Source organism: Zootoca vivipara, chromosome 1 (assembly GCF_965207765.1).
Source record: "Zootoca vivipara chromosome 1, rZooViv2.hap1.1, whole genome shotgun sequence".
Lineage (NCBI taxonomy): Eukaryota > Metazoa > Chordata > Lepidosauria > Squamata > Lacertidae > Zootoca > Zootoca vivipara.
Window position 1 is genome coordinate 120797723 of NC_142582.1, and position 16858 is coordinate 120814580.

The 16858-nt window shown below is 45.3% G+C and overlaps 1 protein-coding gene across 3 annotated transcripts in view; it reads right to left on the reverse strand.

Moving 5' to 3' along the window:
* Window positions 1-7730: 7730 nt before the first annotated feature.
* Window positions 7731-16858, reverse strand: part of CDC42BPB (CDC42 binding protein kinase beta) — a 98990-nt gene continuing 89862 nt past the window's right edge. The window contains exons 31-37 of one of the 3 annotated variants that reach the window (XM_035105480.3): window positions 16349-16446; window positions 16156-16240; window positions 15525-15642; window positions 15290-15407; window positions 13544-13649; window positions 13391-13461; window positions 7731-9698 (exon numbers count right to left, since the gene is read on the reverse strand). In XM_035105480.3, coding sequence (XP_034961371.2) covers window positions 9567-9698; window positions 13391-13461; window positions 13544-13649; window positions 15290-15407; window positions 15525-15642; window positions 16156-16240; window positions 16349-16446 — 728 coding nt within the window. In that variant the 3' untranslated portion in view covers window positions 7731-9566. Of the gene's footprint in view, window positions 9699-13390; window positions 13462-13543; window positions 13650-15289; window positions 15408-15524; window positions 15646-16155; window positions 16241-16348; window positions 16447-16858 lie in introns of all 3 variants that reach the window. The other 2 variants (XM_035105471.3, XM_035105453.3) reach the window with 2 other exon arrangements.

Consider the following 16858-nt stretch of genomic DNA (forward strand, 5'->3'; position numbering starts at 1 on the left):
TTTTTGGAAAGGGGACCTTGGAACTCATTTTGATATATATCATGAGCACTGCCAAAATGTGACAGCTACTCTATAGCATTTAAAAGCATTGCTCACCTGTCTCCAGGATAATGGCTCACTGGAGATGTGCGGATGAAAATTGAATTTGTCTTCCAATATGTTTCTTGCCCAGATCAGATGCACCTCCTTTTCCAAACCTCAGCACAGGCTGGTGTACTGCCATAAATGGGAGGAGGAGGAGGAAAGCATGCACACAAATGATGGAAAGGTCTTTCCAATGACCTTCGGGAAGGCTTTGGAAATGCAAGCTAAGCATCAGAAGCAGTGCTGGGTCAAGGAGGCTTCAGTGGGATGGCAGAAGATGCTGCGGTCGCTTGCTCCCTCCTGATTTCAAACCACACGTGATTGGTTGGTGGGAGATGGGGCAGTTACAGCTCAGGGGGAAGAGCGTAGCACCCAAAACAGGACATGCCAGGATGGCACCTGTAATTCCGGGGTGTCCTGGTCAAATCGGGATGGTTGGTAAGTATGGGAAAGTGCAAAGCTAGGCTAATAAGGGGTGTAACCTGAGGTCGCTGATCCTGGACTTACAGGGTTGTTGTAATAACTAAATTGTACACATGACACATTTTGAATGCTCGGAAAGTGTTCTACAAATGTCAAATGTCGTTTGTTTTATTTTCATGCCAGGGAAAGCTTCTCTGGTGGCTGATGCTATAGGCCAGGCATGTCCAACAGGTAGATCGTTATCTACCGGTAGATCACTGGAAGATTGTGGTACCGGTAGATCACTGGTAGATCAGCTTCCCTCCTCCCTACAAAAAGCTTAACAACTTTGACCTGAACCCCCCAGAATAAAGCTCAACAACTTTGATCTGAACCCCCCCCCCCAAATGGGGTAGATCACTACCAGTCTTTAACTCCATGAGTAGATCACAGTCTCTTGGAAGGTGGCCACCCCTGCTATAGGCAAAGAAGTAAGCCAAGCTAAAAAAAAGAAAAAGGTTGCACACTCTATGGCAGAGTTGGAAAAGCTGTGTGTGTGTGTTCCCTTCTGTGCAGCCTACTGAGGGCCACATGCCAGTGGTAGGTGGAACCAGGAGTAAAAGTGGGTGGGGCAACTCATGCAAATTTCCCTTTTGTAGTTCCCTTGCCCACCCCTCTGTATCCTCCTTCCAGCCTGCCGAGAGGCAGCATCCTAGTTGAAGGACGTATTCCCACCTGGCAAAAATGGGGGGGGGGGGCTAAGCAGGGCCAGTGAGGGATGTGTATTGGGGAGGGTTATGAGGGCCGTGTAGAGAGGCCTCAGGGGCCACATTGCTCCCCAAGCCTGAGGCTCCCTCTAAAGCAGGCATCCCCAAACTTCGGCCCTCCAGATGTTTTGGACTACAATTCCCATCTTCCTCGACCACTGGTCCTGTTAGCTAGGGATCATGGGAGTTGTAGGCCAAAACACCTGGAGGGCCGCAGTTTGGGGATGCCTGCTCTAAAGCATAGCTGTCAAGTTCTCCCTTTTTTAAAAAGGGAAATTCCCTTATGCTGAATAGGCTTCCTCGCAAGAAAAGGGGAAACTTGGCAGCTATGCTCTAAAGTTCTGATCTACGTTTCCTCCTGGAAACATTTCAGCGTTTCCTTCTGATCCCTTCTTTTCCGCGTTTTCAGTCTGTTTTCGGCTTTCTTCATCCTTGCAGCTACTCGTGTCAGTGCTTGGGAGAGAAAAGGGAAGAAAAGCTGTCTGCTGAAAACAACCCTGACTAAGGGGCCAGGAAAAGAAAAAAGCAATAATTATAGGGACCGTTGCCCAGCTCAGCAGTGAAACGCAATTTCTCAGCCAAGAGGGCATCTTCATACAAATATACCGGCGCAAAATCGAGTGAGTCATGCAGAGGGATGTTTTTGATCTAAGGAGAGAGTGTGTCAGGGATAACATGGCAAAATGCAGGGTATGTCAAGGAGCGGGGGGGGGGCTTCAGTTAGCGTGAAATTTATGCCACCTATCAAGGCAGGTTAGCCGTTTGGTATTTGGGAGTCAGGATTCCCTCTGCTAGCGAGGATGATTTCGCAAGGCATTAGCATCAGCGGCGAGAGCTTAAGGTCACTTACTGAAAAGACTTTAATTAAAGCGGTGATCAATTCTGTCAGCGTGCTAACAAAGCACATTCTGTTCCCTTCCTGAGGGAAGACACGTCCCACCACCCACTCAGGGGCTTTTCAAAGAGGTGGGAGGCAGGGCTGCTGTGAACTTGCTAGAAATTGTGGGATGCCCTGATAAGCTGGTCCCACTCCTTTAAACCTAAACTGCATGCCTCTCTGCAGCCTCATCCTTGGAGGGGGCTGGGGGCTGGGGGGGGAGAGAAGGATAGGAAGGGGTGCGAGAGGCATTTCCTCCACCAGAGGACTGGTTTCTCTCGCAGAAAGGCTTGGGCTGCAAAGCTCCCCGGCGATTCCTTTCCATTTAAAATTTTGTTTAGAAATTTCCCAGAAATGCAATACAATCAGTTCCAGTGTCCAGTGTCCCTTAGTGATAAACTTCCCTTCTATGGTTTCCTCAATAATTACTGTATTTTTCACTCCATAAGACACACTTTTTTCCTCCTAAAAAGTAAGGGGAAATGTCTGTGCGTCTTATGGGGCGAATGTGTGGTCCCTGGAGCCGAATCGCCTGGGTGCAGTGAGCGCCGTTGCCCTGCCCTCCCGGGTTGCCGGCAGTCTCCCCTTTCCCCTGAAGTCCCAGGAAGGTTTGGGAGCAGCAGGCAGGCTGTTTGCCATTGCCCCACACTTCTGGGCTGCTCTTTTCGAGAGAGGCTTTGCCTCCCCTTTCCCCTGATGGCTCTAGGGATGTTGGCCGGAGGATGGCGAGAAGAGGCAGCTCCCAAGAGAGGGGAGGAAGAGGACATAGAGGAGGGGGACTGAGAAGCGGGGCGAAGGCAGAGGAGGTAGGTTGCCGCAAGTGGAGAGTCATGGTAGAGGGCAAAGGAGAGGCAGCAGCAAAGGGGAGAAATTGCAGAGGTCACCTGAGGAGTTTGGGCGAAAGGAATGGAGGGGAAGAGGCTGGAAAAGGGGCCTGTGCTGCTTGGGGAGGGGGAGAAAAAAGTGGGGAGAAGGAAAGCCTCCCCCTCTGCAGGGATTGCTCTCCTCCCGAGGAGGCTGTAATTCAGAATATTTTTTTCTTGTTTTCCTGCTCTAAAAACTAGGTGCGTCTTATGGAGCAAAAAAAAAAACCAGTATCTATTACTTATGGATATTATTCTATTCCAGGCATCCCCAAACTTCGGCCCTCCAGATGTTTTGGACTACAATTCCCATCTTCCCCGGCCACTGGTCCTGTTAGCTTGTGATCATGGGAGTTGTAGGCCAAAACATCTGGAGGGCCACAGTTTGGGGATGCCTGTTCTATTCCGTCTTTCCTCCACCTGAGTAAGACTCTGAGTAAGACCTCCTTTATCTATGATGAGAAGGCTGATCTGGTGGTCTGTATCCCCGAGACCTGGGTGGGTGAGCAGGGTGGAGCTGGTCTCACCCAGAAGTGCCCCTGGGTACTCAAGGCAGCATCAGGGCAGACTTTAGGGTTGGGAAGGGAGAGTTGCTGTGGTCTATAGAGATTTCCCCCCCCCCTCTGTATTAGGGGCAGTAAAAATAAAATAGAGACACCAATACTCATAAATTGCTAAAAGTGCCACGGGTGCCGGCACAGGTAAAAGAGCTCTCCGATTCCACCTACCCCCTGTCCTGTGTGCTTCAAAGTCAGTATACTTTTGTATAGAATATAAAACCAGCACTGCATCTGTAGCACAAATATGCCCATAATTTTCAGAAGCAACTGTGGCTGTTGACCTTCTGTTTCTTTTTTCTTTTTTTGGGGGGGGGAGGTGGGGAGCAATATTTTTCAGCGTATGGATCATGTTGTTTCAAATGGAAGTTGACCCTTTCAGGCCTCCGGGGGGGGGGGGCAAATTAATCATAGCCTGTCAGTGGAAAAAGATAACCTTGGATGCCTTTGTCACACCTATGTACCAGCCTCGCTCCCTCCCTCTGATCGCTTCCCTCTCCCAGCCAGAAAAGGCAGTGCCTGGTCATGTTATTATTGTTGGAAAGGACTGAGGTGCTGGAACTGTAAGGAGAGCAGCAGATGGCTTATCTCATCCATTTTTATACTGTAGCTCTCTGGATCCAAACTGACCTCAGAATAGCTTCTTTGCTGGTTTACACAGCCGCCACGCCAAGTACGCAGGGTGTAGGGAACAAGCCCTCTGTGATTGATATTGTCCTGAGTGTGCTGACACAAGGAGGAAAATTGCTTTGGTAATCTGTTTTGCCTCTGGGTGATGTATAGGGAACCAGGAGATAGCAATGAGATGGGCTGGTGGGAGGTTTATTTTATTCTGTGGTCCCCCTTCTGGTTGAGCCTGTGGTTGGCATCCAGAAAGATTTTACTTAGAACAGACCCACTGAAATGAATATGACGAAGTTCAATCCATTAACTGGAGTGGGTTTGCTCTGAGCAAAATTTTTGTTGAATACCACCCCTGTGAACTGCAGCTGATCAATAGCTTGTAACAAGAGCCTTGCCAGACTTCTAGAAGACATCTGAAGCTTTTAATGTTTAATAGACCATTGTATTTTTATATTTTGTTGGAAGTCGCCCAGAGTGGCTGGGGAAACCCAGCCAGATGGGTGGGGTACAATAATAATAACTGCATTGAATTGTTCAGATGCACCATGACATCTCTTCTCTCTGCGATCCTCCCAGCGGCCATTCCTCCACTGGCCACTGCTGTGGTTGCCTGACCTGTCTGTCTTCAGGCAGGCACTGCAGTCACTTGCAAGGAATTTCCACATGGCAAGGTTAATGTTGCCAGCCTTCAAGTCAAGGTTGCAGACATCTTTGTATTGCAGACTTGGTCTGAACAATGGGCCTGGTGCCTGAAGCTAGCACCCTGTGGAGGATCCTTGGGGATCCTGCCATCTTCCTTTCTGATGAGGACACAACCTCTAAGGTTTTCCTCATAAAGCAAAGGTTCAATTAAATGGCTGTTGTTGTTGTTGTTTAGTCGTGTACCGACTCTTTGTGATCCCATGGACCAGAGCACGCCAGGCACTCCTGTCTTCCATTGCCTCCCGCAGTTTGGTCAGACTCATGTTGGTAGCTTCGAGAACACTGTCCAACCATCTCATCCTCTGTCATCCCCCTTCTCCTTGTGCCCTCAATCTTTCCCAGCCTCAGTGTCTTTTCCAGGGAGTCTTCTCTTCTCATGAGGTGGCCAAAATACTGGAGCCTCAGCTTCAGGATCTGTCCTTCCAGTGAGCACTCAGGGCTGATTTCCTTCAGAATGGATAGGTTTGGTCTTCTTGCAGTCCATGGGACTCTCAAGAGTCTCCTCCAGCACCACAATTCAAAAGCATCAATTCTTCGGCGATCAGCCTTCTTTATGGTCCAGCTCTCACTTCCATACATCATTACTGGGAAAACCATAGCTTCAATGGCTAACCAAAGGCAAATCAACAGCCCATTCAAATATTCCCTTTGGTGTTCTGTATATACAGAGCTTGCCCTAGTTTTCAAATTGCACCATCGAGCATTGGGAAGGGCTCTCCCCTTGGAAACCCTAATTTGAAGCCTAAGTTAACTGTCAGCTGTCTTGGGACTCTTACAAAGACTTTTAGATAAGAGGTTTACTAACTATCTGAGTTTATACTTCAACAGTAATAGCCAATCAAGCTTTTAACATACTGGCTTTTGATGTTAATTCTTGAAGACCAGTTCAAATTGAGTAACTGTACACTGTCTGCTTATACTTTCTCCTTGGCAAACTCAATTTATGCTCCCAAGGAGGAAAAAGCCTTTAACTGCGATGACATGGTCCTTCACTAGGATGTTGTACATGACCATAAACCTCATGGACAATAGCAACGTCCCTTCCATTTTTCCAGTTGGGTTTTCTTGTAAGACACATTTCCCAATATACCTGCTTTATCTTAGGTTTTCCCCTGTGGAGACAACTATTCCTGGAAAGTACGGTAGGTCTGGAATGCTGGGGGTGCGGCAAATTTTGCAATCTGTGCTTAAGATAAAAAGGGCAGCAAGTTTTCGAGAGATTTGTTTCATCTTTTAATTCCTCTATGCTAAAGTGTTCTTGGTTTAAGGCATACTTAAGTTCTGCTCTGGCTATTCGTTTTACAGCACGGCAAAGTTACTGAGAATGAATATAATCTGTTAAAGTGCAATCCTATGTATTTGTTTACTGCCCGGAGAACTTTGTTGAATGGGAAGTATACGCCTGTCAATGATAAAAATAAATTCGCGCAGAAGCAATTCCCACTGTGTTCAATAAATCTTACTCCCAGGAAAAATATATTTAGGAACATAGCTTAAATGACTTTTACAAGATCCTGGGTCTAAAATAAAGCAAAATTGTGCAGCCACATCTGTCTCAAATTACTCCAGCTTTGCCATTACCGTGAAAATATTTGGAGAAGCAAATGTTTGGTGGCAGTGAGCTTGATCTGGCACTTGGTGTCCATGTTAAAGCTCCTGGCCTGTTTATGAAGTTATGCCCTGGTTGTATCCAAGTGAAAATTCAGCAAAAGAGGTCAAAGTATAATAGCATTTATTTGCTAGTACTGTATACCTCATTTCAGTGATGCCTTTGCATTAGTAAATTGTGGTTCAGGTCCAGCCTCCAGCTCTCACCTGCTCCCTAAATGCTGCAAATAAATTGACAGCTTTTCAGCCAAGCGCTGTGCCTAGATAGAAGAGGGCAGCTTAATTTAAACTTCCTGCCTTTGCACATACTCTTCACTGTCACTCTCTGTGTCTGAGTAGTGGATTCATGTAGATTCTTCTGTGATTGCTGTTATGTCTGCAGTGCAACCTGGAACAAGTTGTGCATGATCAAATCCGCACTGCTAAATTTAGAGGGGCAGCCATTAGTCCGTTGCAGCAAAACCAATGAAGAATCTTGTGGCACTTTAAAGAGCAAAATGTTTATTGGCAGCACAAGCTTTTGTGGACTGGAATCCACCTCATTGATGTAGAATATTTAATGCCAGAATTTAATTCCAAGTTCTCACCCCCTCCCACCTCCATTTTTCTAAGCCACTTAAAATATATTGCAACAACTTCGTTGGGGTGTGTGTGTGAGAGAGAGTCAACAGTCCTTAAAAGCTTCTGCATTTCTAGAATAGAATCCTACATAAATGTTTTTCCGGGGCCTGGTCAAAATGCTTGTGTTTAATACTGGCAATGCCCCATTATGCCCCCTGCCCAAAAAGAATAAGAAAAGAGCTTTCCATTTGCACTGAGGTAAACAAAAAGGTTAATCAAGACTATTAATACCACTCCCATCTAGCTATTATTTCCAAGACAAGCTGCCTGCTGTCTACTGCACTGATCTGGCCTTGACTCCACTGGATGACCCTTGGGCCAAAGGAAAGAGCAATGGAACATCAGCAGCAATTACCACTCTTTCTGGAATCTCTAGTCAGGAACTGAAAGACTGCGGCAAGTTGCAGGAAGCAACTTCAGGTGCTGATACATTTCTCGTCCTTGGAAGACCACTTAAGAGTTGCTGTTTGTATTGAGGTTGCGTATTTGGTTGGTTGAAAGTGAAACATAGAACACAGCGTTGTTCTTCCTATTTCAAATCATGTCCTGGTGACTTTCAAACGAACCAGGCAGGCATGAGAGCCCAATGTATGCTTGACCAGAGAAAGAAGACAGGAGCACTGGGTACTTTTTAAAACCTTCCTCTTCTGCTTTATTGACAAGTAAATTGTTCAAAAATGTTCTCACAATTCAATAATTACAAAGACCTCAGACTTACATTTAAAAAAAGGAGTAAAAACCAGAAAACCCCAAAAGCAGTAGTGTCCAGCTCAAAACTGAGCTTCATTGATCAAGAATCTGAGAAAAGAGCAAGTATTGTCAAACACTTAATGTAACAGGATTAAATGTTGACTAGAGCCACTTGATTTAAAACTAGGGATAAGTGCATGTCCTATACAGTGTTTCAGGAAAGAGTATTAGCCATTGGTATAGCATTAGCCCATAGAACCAGATTTTTTTAAAAAAAACAATTGACATCCAACTGTCATCAAATTGGCACAGAAGGCACACTAATGTGACAATGACAAACTGGATATGCCAGCCACAGAATTAATTACACACGCTTTTTTAAATGAAACATGATCACAATCCCCCCCCCCCGAAGGGTGTGTGGAGAGGTGGAGGTGGGGAAGAGGGAAAATTACTAAATGTATAATACATGGAAGCATGAGATTAAATATACACGCAATATGTCACCGCTGCACTTGGGCCGTAGCAAAATATACAGGAGTGTGCTGTGCATTTTTTTCTTTTTTCTCTACATGATCAATACTTTTGATTAGCAATCATGGGGTCTTCATGCAGGCGAGGATACAATGAACTGGGGAAGGTGGTGGTAGGGAGAAGATGAGGCACCCTCATATACACATCCTTCAACATTTCCACTTTGGTTACCAATCAAGATAGACCGATGGTTTAAGTACTACTACACAATCCCATCACATAAGCAGCCTTCAAGGGAGCGATCCCAAGAGAACGCTCGCTAGCATATTTTATTTTATCTTAATGTAGTGTATCTTTAATGCTGGAACAAAAGCAAAACAAAAAAAGGAATTACAAGAATGTCCGTGAAGATGGTAGGAGGAAAAGCAGAGTAAAACCTGTTTCACAGCAGTCTTTTTTTTCTTCTCATCTTTTTTTGAAAGCCCTGCCCCGGCTAATGATGAACTGAAGAGGTCTAAAAAAGCAGGGTAAGGATAAAACATCACCGGCAATAGTTTTATGTACATGACTAAAAAGTTGGGAGAAGGACATTTACAAAGCTGAGAATGTATGTAATGGCTAAATAAGTTAAAAGGCCACAAACTAGAACCTCGGTTTTCAACTTCCTGACATATTTCTACTGATGCTGGGAATGGCCCTACAGCTTCCTATCATTCTCCTAAAACTTGAAAAAACACACAACCAGAATATATTTTGAATATATTTAGCCAAGGATGCAAGTAGCCTGCTTTTATAGCCTGCTTTTTACTTCCAACTCAAAAGGACCATCTCCCCCCCCACTAAAAGGATTTCCTGTTAACGAGACATTACATCATCCTATAGAAAAATATTCCTGACACCGCACTGTAGTAAAAAAAAACTACCAGCGACTCTTCTCTATTTTCTTTCCAACTTAAATATGAAGACCGTTTACCAAAAGCCTGTAGTGTATGTCACATTAATATCACGTCTGTGCAGAAATTGATCCGCCATAGGGTTAAGAACAAACAGTTTTGCATAAAAAACAGTAACAACTTGATCCGTGTAGTAATAAAGAACTCGCTCCTCCTTTTTTTAATTCCCCCAAATCTACACCTCTAAACTATAGAATTTACTTTTGTGCAACACTAGAAATTCAGTATCAAGTCTTGGCACAGTTGTTGGGAGACGGGCATCCTGCTCTTGAACACTCCGTGGAGTGTTCCCAGATGCCGATGGTCCCAAATAGGATTTGGGGAGGGAGGGGGGAGCCGTAGTGTTATGCATCGCAGGTCGATTGGTCCAATCCATCAAGCGTCAGCTGATTCCTATGTGGGGAGTTGGGACTTGGGGGCCCGCTTGGGTTCGAGCTGTTGGAAGGAGTCGAGTGTTTGGTGGAATCTGAGTCAGGCTGCAAAAAAAAAAAGGAAAGGGAAAATACTGCATGTCAAGCATCTGAAACCACTAGGAGACAGAGGCAGTGCAACAAGTGCTCCCGAAAGAACTGTGCCCAAATTACACCTCATCACGCTATTAGTGCTGACAGTGTGAAAAGAGGGAAGGGAGAGATGGGAAGAGGAGGAAGGATGAAAAGAAAGCCTGTCTTCCTTCTCAGCATAGTCCTATTGCGGAAGGTGTTCTCAGGGGCTGACTGAGAGCAAATCTTCTGAGCCATTTAGATGGTCTTGGGGGAAATTTCCCAGAGTTTCTGGATTTGGGGGCAGGGGACCCTCAAGCCAACCTGAGGAGAGCTTTGAAAGACTAGCCCATCTCTAGTTCAAGCAGCTGCCTTGTAGGTTTCTATGCATTAAACCCGTCTTCGGTCAGAAGCCAGAGCTCATCATTTCCCAAGTCCTTGCACAGAGAGCACCCAGCCTGCTGTCTTGATAAACATGAAGCCAAAACGGGAGGAAAAAGTGTCCTAGGAAGAGGGGGAAAGAAATGGCGGGGTGAGGAGTGTTCAGCACAAACACCCTCCATAGATCCTTCTGTGCTTTATGCTGCAGCCTTCCTACTTTAGAAAAGTTTGAGGTGAAGTCACTTGAAGAGGCAGGCTTGGATCCTAAGACAAATTAAATTAAGGAAGCTCATGGAAGGAAAGTTTCCTGTCTTTTTCTCCCCCAGAACTCCATCCTACGTTGTTCAGGATGGTGCCCTCATGCTTCCAGAGAGGCTTCTCAAGGGTCACAGATTGCTGAAGAGGGGAGGAGAGGATGAGAAGCCTTCCTTCCATTGTTTGAACTTCTCTTGGGGTCCAAGCTGCAAATGTAGTTTGGGCCTCAGCTTGTTATGGAACTTGGAATAGTCTCTCTCTCTCTCTCTCTCTCTCTCTCTCTCTCTCTCTCTCTCTCTCTCTCTCTCTCTCTCTCCACCCCCCCCCCCTGTGTGTGTGGCATAGCAGCACCTCTTTCATCCACAGGGAGAAAACATAATGGGCATACATTCACCCCCACAGATGGGAAAGGAGTGGGGCAGGATTGGACAGTATTAAAGGCAGAGTATCCACTCCCATCTCTCTTCCTGCTCCTGACAGCAGCCTTGGATGGCTGTTTTACATTAAAAGCAACAACAGCAACACACCACCACCACAAACCCCCAGATAGGGGAAAGAATCACTCAGTTGTGAGTAGCTTGGAATAGCAGGGGCAAAGACCGTTATGTAAAACAGCTGATGAATTTGTCCACTGGTTATTTATGTTATGTCCTTGACAGCAAAAAAAAGAAATTGAAGGTTTCTGACTGCAAATGGTGTCAGGGAAGACACAAATGGCAGCCCAAAATGAGGAATTCACTGGACAGTCAGTTGCGCCTATCCAGCCAGCATTATTTTCTAGATTTGTTCTTGATGGCTCTGTGGTGTAGCCCTTCCCTTTTCGCTTCAGCCATTTGCTTGGACATTTTCCCAGCATTTTGGAATGCAGTTAGCTCTTTGCAAAGTACAGCAGAACTGTTGCTGCGCCAGCCCATTTAATTGGGGGAAGAAGAATTTATATTTAGCCAACAGATTAAAAGGCGATATCGCTGAGAAATACCATCAGCAAGGTTTTGCTGTGGGTGTAAACAGCAACTTCAGACAATCATTTAGGCAAGATCTGTTAAGGGAGAGCTGTGACAAGGCAAGGAGCCACCGAGCAGAATTCCCCCGAGTTTCACAGCACACTGTTGATATAAACAGAAGTACAAAACATCAAATGAACAGGCAATAGCTCGCATGCTCTGATCTTAACTATTGGAAGCATAAACTGAAGATGCCACGTAAAAACCTGACACTTATGGCAACCTGCTGGGCAATTCTCAGGGCTACAGCTGCAAGCTTCGCCTCTTATTTGGGTCGCCATGGATGGAGTCTGCAGCAGTGTGGTTTCTGCAGTCCTCATGGGGCAAAATCAACAGAATGGGTTCTTGTGAAACTCCTCAATACATGTTGGACTGCTGACCCACGGTGCAAATGGCAGAAATTTAAAAAAACAACAACCACCACACACCAGTGACAGCCCACAGCTCAAAGAGTGCTGGATCTAGTGCAGTATTCAGTAGAAAAGGGGCAAGGGTCAACAGATATTTGGGGAGTTTTTAGTAGATGCTTTGAAGCTCACTTTAACCCTTTCATATGCACCTTCCTAACACATGCTTCTTTCCCCCACGACACCCACCAGGCACTATTGTTTATTTAAAGGTATTTTTTTTATTCCACCTCTCTCAAAACGGGAAGCACCACCATTAAAGGAAGGAACAGGTGGGAAGGAATAGGAGGCTGAGGGAAGCAGATGGGCAAACATGACCCTCAGAGCCTGATGCAACTGGACTGCCTCCCCCGACATGGGCAAACTGGAACATAGGACGCCAGCTCCCACTCCAGCCTGTCTGTTTTGCTTTGAGCATGTCATTTGTGGCATACCCTTCATTTTATAAATACTATAAACCACTTTCATGACTATAGTTGAAAACTGATATATAAATATACTACCTTAAATTTTGTTTACTATTGGCAGTTACAGTACTTTAGTCCCCCAATGGCTCCTTCACTAACAAAGAGGCTACAATCACTACGTATTCATAAAACAGCCTCATCACTGCCACTGCTAACAGTGCTAGAGGGTATCGGAGGAGGAGGAGGAGGAGGAGAACAACAGATTTAAAAGCTGCAGGCTTCTTAAAAAGGTCCAGCCAACCAGTGACAGCTGTATTCTATGATACAATTGCAAAAATGATTTTGCAAGAGATGGAAGGAAAGCATTTGTGTGAACCCACAAATTAGGAAACCACTGCATGGCTATGTTCGCTCCTGATTTCAGTCCCGGAGACATCCTCCACTAGGACAATCGTCTTCCTTTGATTAGAAAGGGCTGTAGCTTTGCATGCAGAAGGTCCCAGGTTCAATCCCCGGCATCTCCAAGCAGGGCTTGGAAAAACTTGACTGAATCCTGGAGAGCTACTGCCAATGAGTGCAGACAATATAGAGCAGATTAGCCAATGGTCTCACTCAGTACAAGGCAACCTCTTACGTTCCTTGTACATGTCATTAAAATCAGCCATAGCAGCTCCTGGGTTTTCATGAATTAGGAACCAATTTCAAAAATGCAGTTGGTACTGTTTGATAATCTCTCTAACACTCCAGGAACGTCGCTAAAAGTTTATGCAAGGTGGCAGACCAACGTGCTGGCAAAGAGTGCTAGGATAAGGAATCCAGGCTGTGTTCTTCTAAAGCAGTGCTTCCAAAACTTGGGTCTCCAGCTGTTTTGAACTACAGTTCCCATCCCTTGCTAGCTAGGGATGATGGGAGTTGTAGTCCAAAAACAGCTGGAGTCCCAAGTTTGGGAAACACTGTTCTAAAGCTTATCACCTATTTTGGATCCTCAATTATGAACTGTTGCCAAGTGTTTGAGTGTGTGTTTCTTGGGAATCAGAGCTTTCAAAACATATCTCCCCAGTATTTTGTAGTGAAGGAGTCTTCTAGAATAAAGATTCCTGAAGGTCAATGAAACCTGAGATCTGGCACTTGAGATATACACAAACAACCAAACAGCTGCTGTATACATAGAAGGCTCTTTCCAGACTGCACCAATATGAGGAAACCAAAGGGTGTCTACAGATAGATCTCACCTCTTTGTCAAACTCCTGGTCTGGATCAGACATACTCCTCAAGGGCATAGCTGCTCCTAGGTCACTGCCACCTGTAAAGCAAATATGTTTGAGACTCTCCACCGAGAGGTTTACAAAACTGCAGGTTATAAATAGATCCATTTCTACTGTTACCTGAAGATGGCCATGAAATGTAGCTTTTGTTTCTCTGAGGTGCTTGGCGTGAAATGTTGGTCGTGGGAGGACAAGCCTTTTCATCTTGTGAAGGAGGTAAGACGCTCTGCAGCAGAAATGTAGCCACAGACAATTAGACAAGACACTTTCAACGTTATTTTGTTTTTCAGTGAAACATTTAGCAAAGTTTTTTTAAAAAACACCGAAGGAATACTGCTTTCAGAGCTATTGTATGGTGGTACTTTTTACAAACTAAGCTTCGCTTGCTAAAGAGGGCCATTTAACACAAAGGCACATCATTGAAATAACCGACAAGGGGGCAATTTATCCCCCCCCCCCCGCCTCCCAAAAAGCAAGCGAAACAAAACTGAGTCATCAGTCTAAGTTCCTTCCAAGTGCTGGAGGCAGGATAACAGAACTCACCAGTAAACCAGACTGTGGAAAAGAAAAGAATGGAGTTTGACTGCAAATCATGCCTCAAGGTTTTTTCCAATTACAAACATATGAAAATTGTTTTTGAGCTATGGTATATTTGACACCCGGAACAGTAAATACTGCTTTCAAAGTATTCTCTAGTGAGCTTTCCCTTTGCCACCTGCTGTTGGAAGGACCATAATCTAGTCCAGGCATCCCCAAACTTCGGCCCTCCAGATGTTTTGGACTACAATTCCCATCTTCCCTGACCACTGGTCTTGTTAGCTAGGGATCATGGGAGTTGTAGGCCAAAACATCTGGAGGGCCGCGGTTTGGGGATACCTGATCTAGTCTGTGTAGGGGTTTAGCAGGACAACCTGCTAACTCAAGTGTAGGATTCAGAGCAGCAAGCACTAGTTTATATATATATATATATATATATATATATATATATATATATATATATATACAGGTTAGTAATTCCCTGCAAACTGCTAGTGCCCCCTCCCAACTCTTCTTTAATGTTGGCAGAGAGGCATAACGCCCACAGTCACCATCCAGTTCCTAAAGAGCTGCTCCTACCCTTGCTACAGAAGCAGAGGAGGGACAGGAAGAGGAGGAAAGCAGTGAGGAAGAATGGTCACTCTGGAGAAAGATTTCAGCAGAGATAGGGCTCATGTGATAGACGTGCTCAAAGCCTGTTGGAGGTGATATCAGAGCAGAATGTCGGGAGAGTGAAGGGGAAGGAAATTCGTTCTGTTATTTTAGACAAGACAAACAAGAAAAAGGAAGGAGGAGAGAATAGTTATTTAGAAAACACTATTGCACTCTTGGCAGTGATGCCTGCTTGCTTTCGGTGTCGTGTGCGTGTGCTGGCATTCTCAAAGAGAGTTTTCACGCTGCCTGCTCAGGCACCTGCCTTCCCTCCCCTTCCCCTCCTGGATAAGATTTGTTGCAGGGGTTGGGCTTGCATGCTTGGTCCTCTCACTATGGAAAGACCAGGGGGGGTTCCTAGGAGATACAACCCTTTTTAAAAGGGAGTTTGATTTCCCTGGGTTAGAAGACATCCTACAACTGAATAACTATCCTGTCATTCGCATCACCCTACCATGTAAAGCGAGCTGAAGGAAAGTGGAGAGAGAGCAGGCATGGCCAGGGCCTCCTCCTGATCCTTTCCAAAAGGTATATTAGGCTTGATTAAACATTGCAGCTGCCCCCTGGAAAATGAACAGCCATTCTGTTCAAGCTATAAAGTTCTTCTGCCAGCTTGTTCCCACGATTTGTGGGTTGTGGCTGAGCCTATCTGCTTTCCCTAGGAACAAGAAGTTTTACCAGTGGGAGATCCATGAGCACTTGCATCCCGTCTCCTGGTCCCATATGAGCCACGTGGTTGAAATTGGTCGGATTGGAAATCATTTTGGATCGGAGCTCAGGGTCTCGGAGCATCTCCCTAAACCAACAAAGACATTAAATGATGGTTTGCATAAGTAGAGTCTCCTTTACCACCAATTGCGGTGTGTGTGTGTGTGTGGGAGAGAGAAAGACAAGAGAAATAGTAAAGCCACACCTTCTTTGCTGTATTCTTTCTTCTTCAGGGACTTTAAAGACAAATCTTCTCTTGCTTCTGGTGCGAAGCATTTGCTTTTTGCTGTTGTCGGATGTCTCCGGCACGCTAAGGGCAGCTCCTGCTGTAACAAGACATAATGCAGTTTATATGGGTTCTTCCCCTCTTCAGTATATCCTCACAACAGAACAGCCCTCAGGTAGGTTAGGCAGAAGGTCTGTACAAGCCCTGCTGCGATGTAGGAGACTCATGCAGGAGTTCTTAATGGAATCCTTAAGCTTTTTTTTTGCAGAGGAACCTAGGAATTTACAAAGCATCAGGTGGACTCTTTGCTGAGCGAGGTGGGGTTACAGCCCTCTCTTATCTGATCTACAGAGTTGTGCCCTGCATGCACACGTGGGGAGTGTGGGCTAACCGCATCCACTACCTGCACACAGCCCCTAGAGGGCAGGCTGATGTTGAATGTGGCCCTTTGGACAAAGGAAGCTAGCCACCCATGGGTGCCTCTGTAATTTTTTACATGTGGCTGTAATTCTACACAGGCTCTACTTGCCTTCCCTACATCCCCAACACGTTACAACCACTCTTCTTTATCCCTTTTCCTTTGTGCCCCCCCCCCACCAAACGCACTAACCTGAAAACTTGTTCTTGAAATAGATCAGTCGAGGAGGTTCACAGTTAAGGAGATTCAGTGTGCCCATCACATTTAGGGGTCTGATCTGGAGACAAAGCAAGGGAAGCTTAAAATTCATCCTCAACACACTGCCAAGAAGTTTGCAGTAAACGAATAAGGGCACTGTGTTTTACAGTACGGGCAAGCTACTTACCCTTCTTAAGCCGATAGTCTGAACCCATTCCATGGTGCTGACATTAAATACATCAACACCGTATTCACTGTAGACCGTTAAATAGAATGGACTGCAGCCTAGAGAGAAAATACGAACGCTGGTTATGGCTGCATACTTCTGAGATAAAGCTGAGCACCATCATTATTTCAACTGTTACTGTTTCTCAAGCCATCTCTCAGGTCTAGTTCTCGCTGATATAAGAAAATGAAAAGGCATTGGTTCTGGCAGTCAGCATATTAAGAACTCTTCCTCCTGACATTTAGCTTTCGGTGTGGGGTAAATTTATTGTAAAGGGAGCATTCCATCATGTGAACACCCTCACCCTCACCCATCCTGCACTGGTACAGCCCAGACAGATTCCTATCTAGGTATTTGTCTATTTGAAACCTTTTTCATACCTCCCATCATTCTATATAGATTTTCAGCACAGTGTGCCATCAGTTATATTGTATCTCAAAGACACTTGAAAAAAGGTCGTGAAGTAGCTTG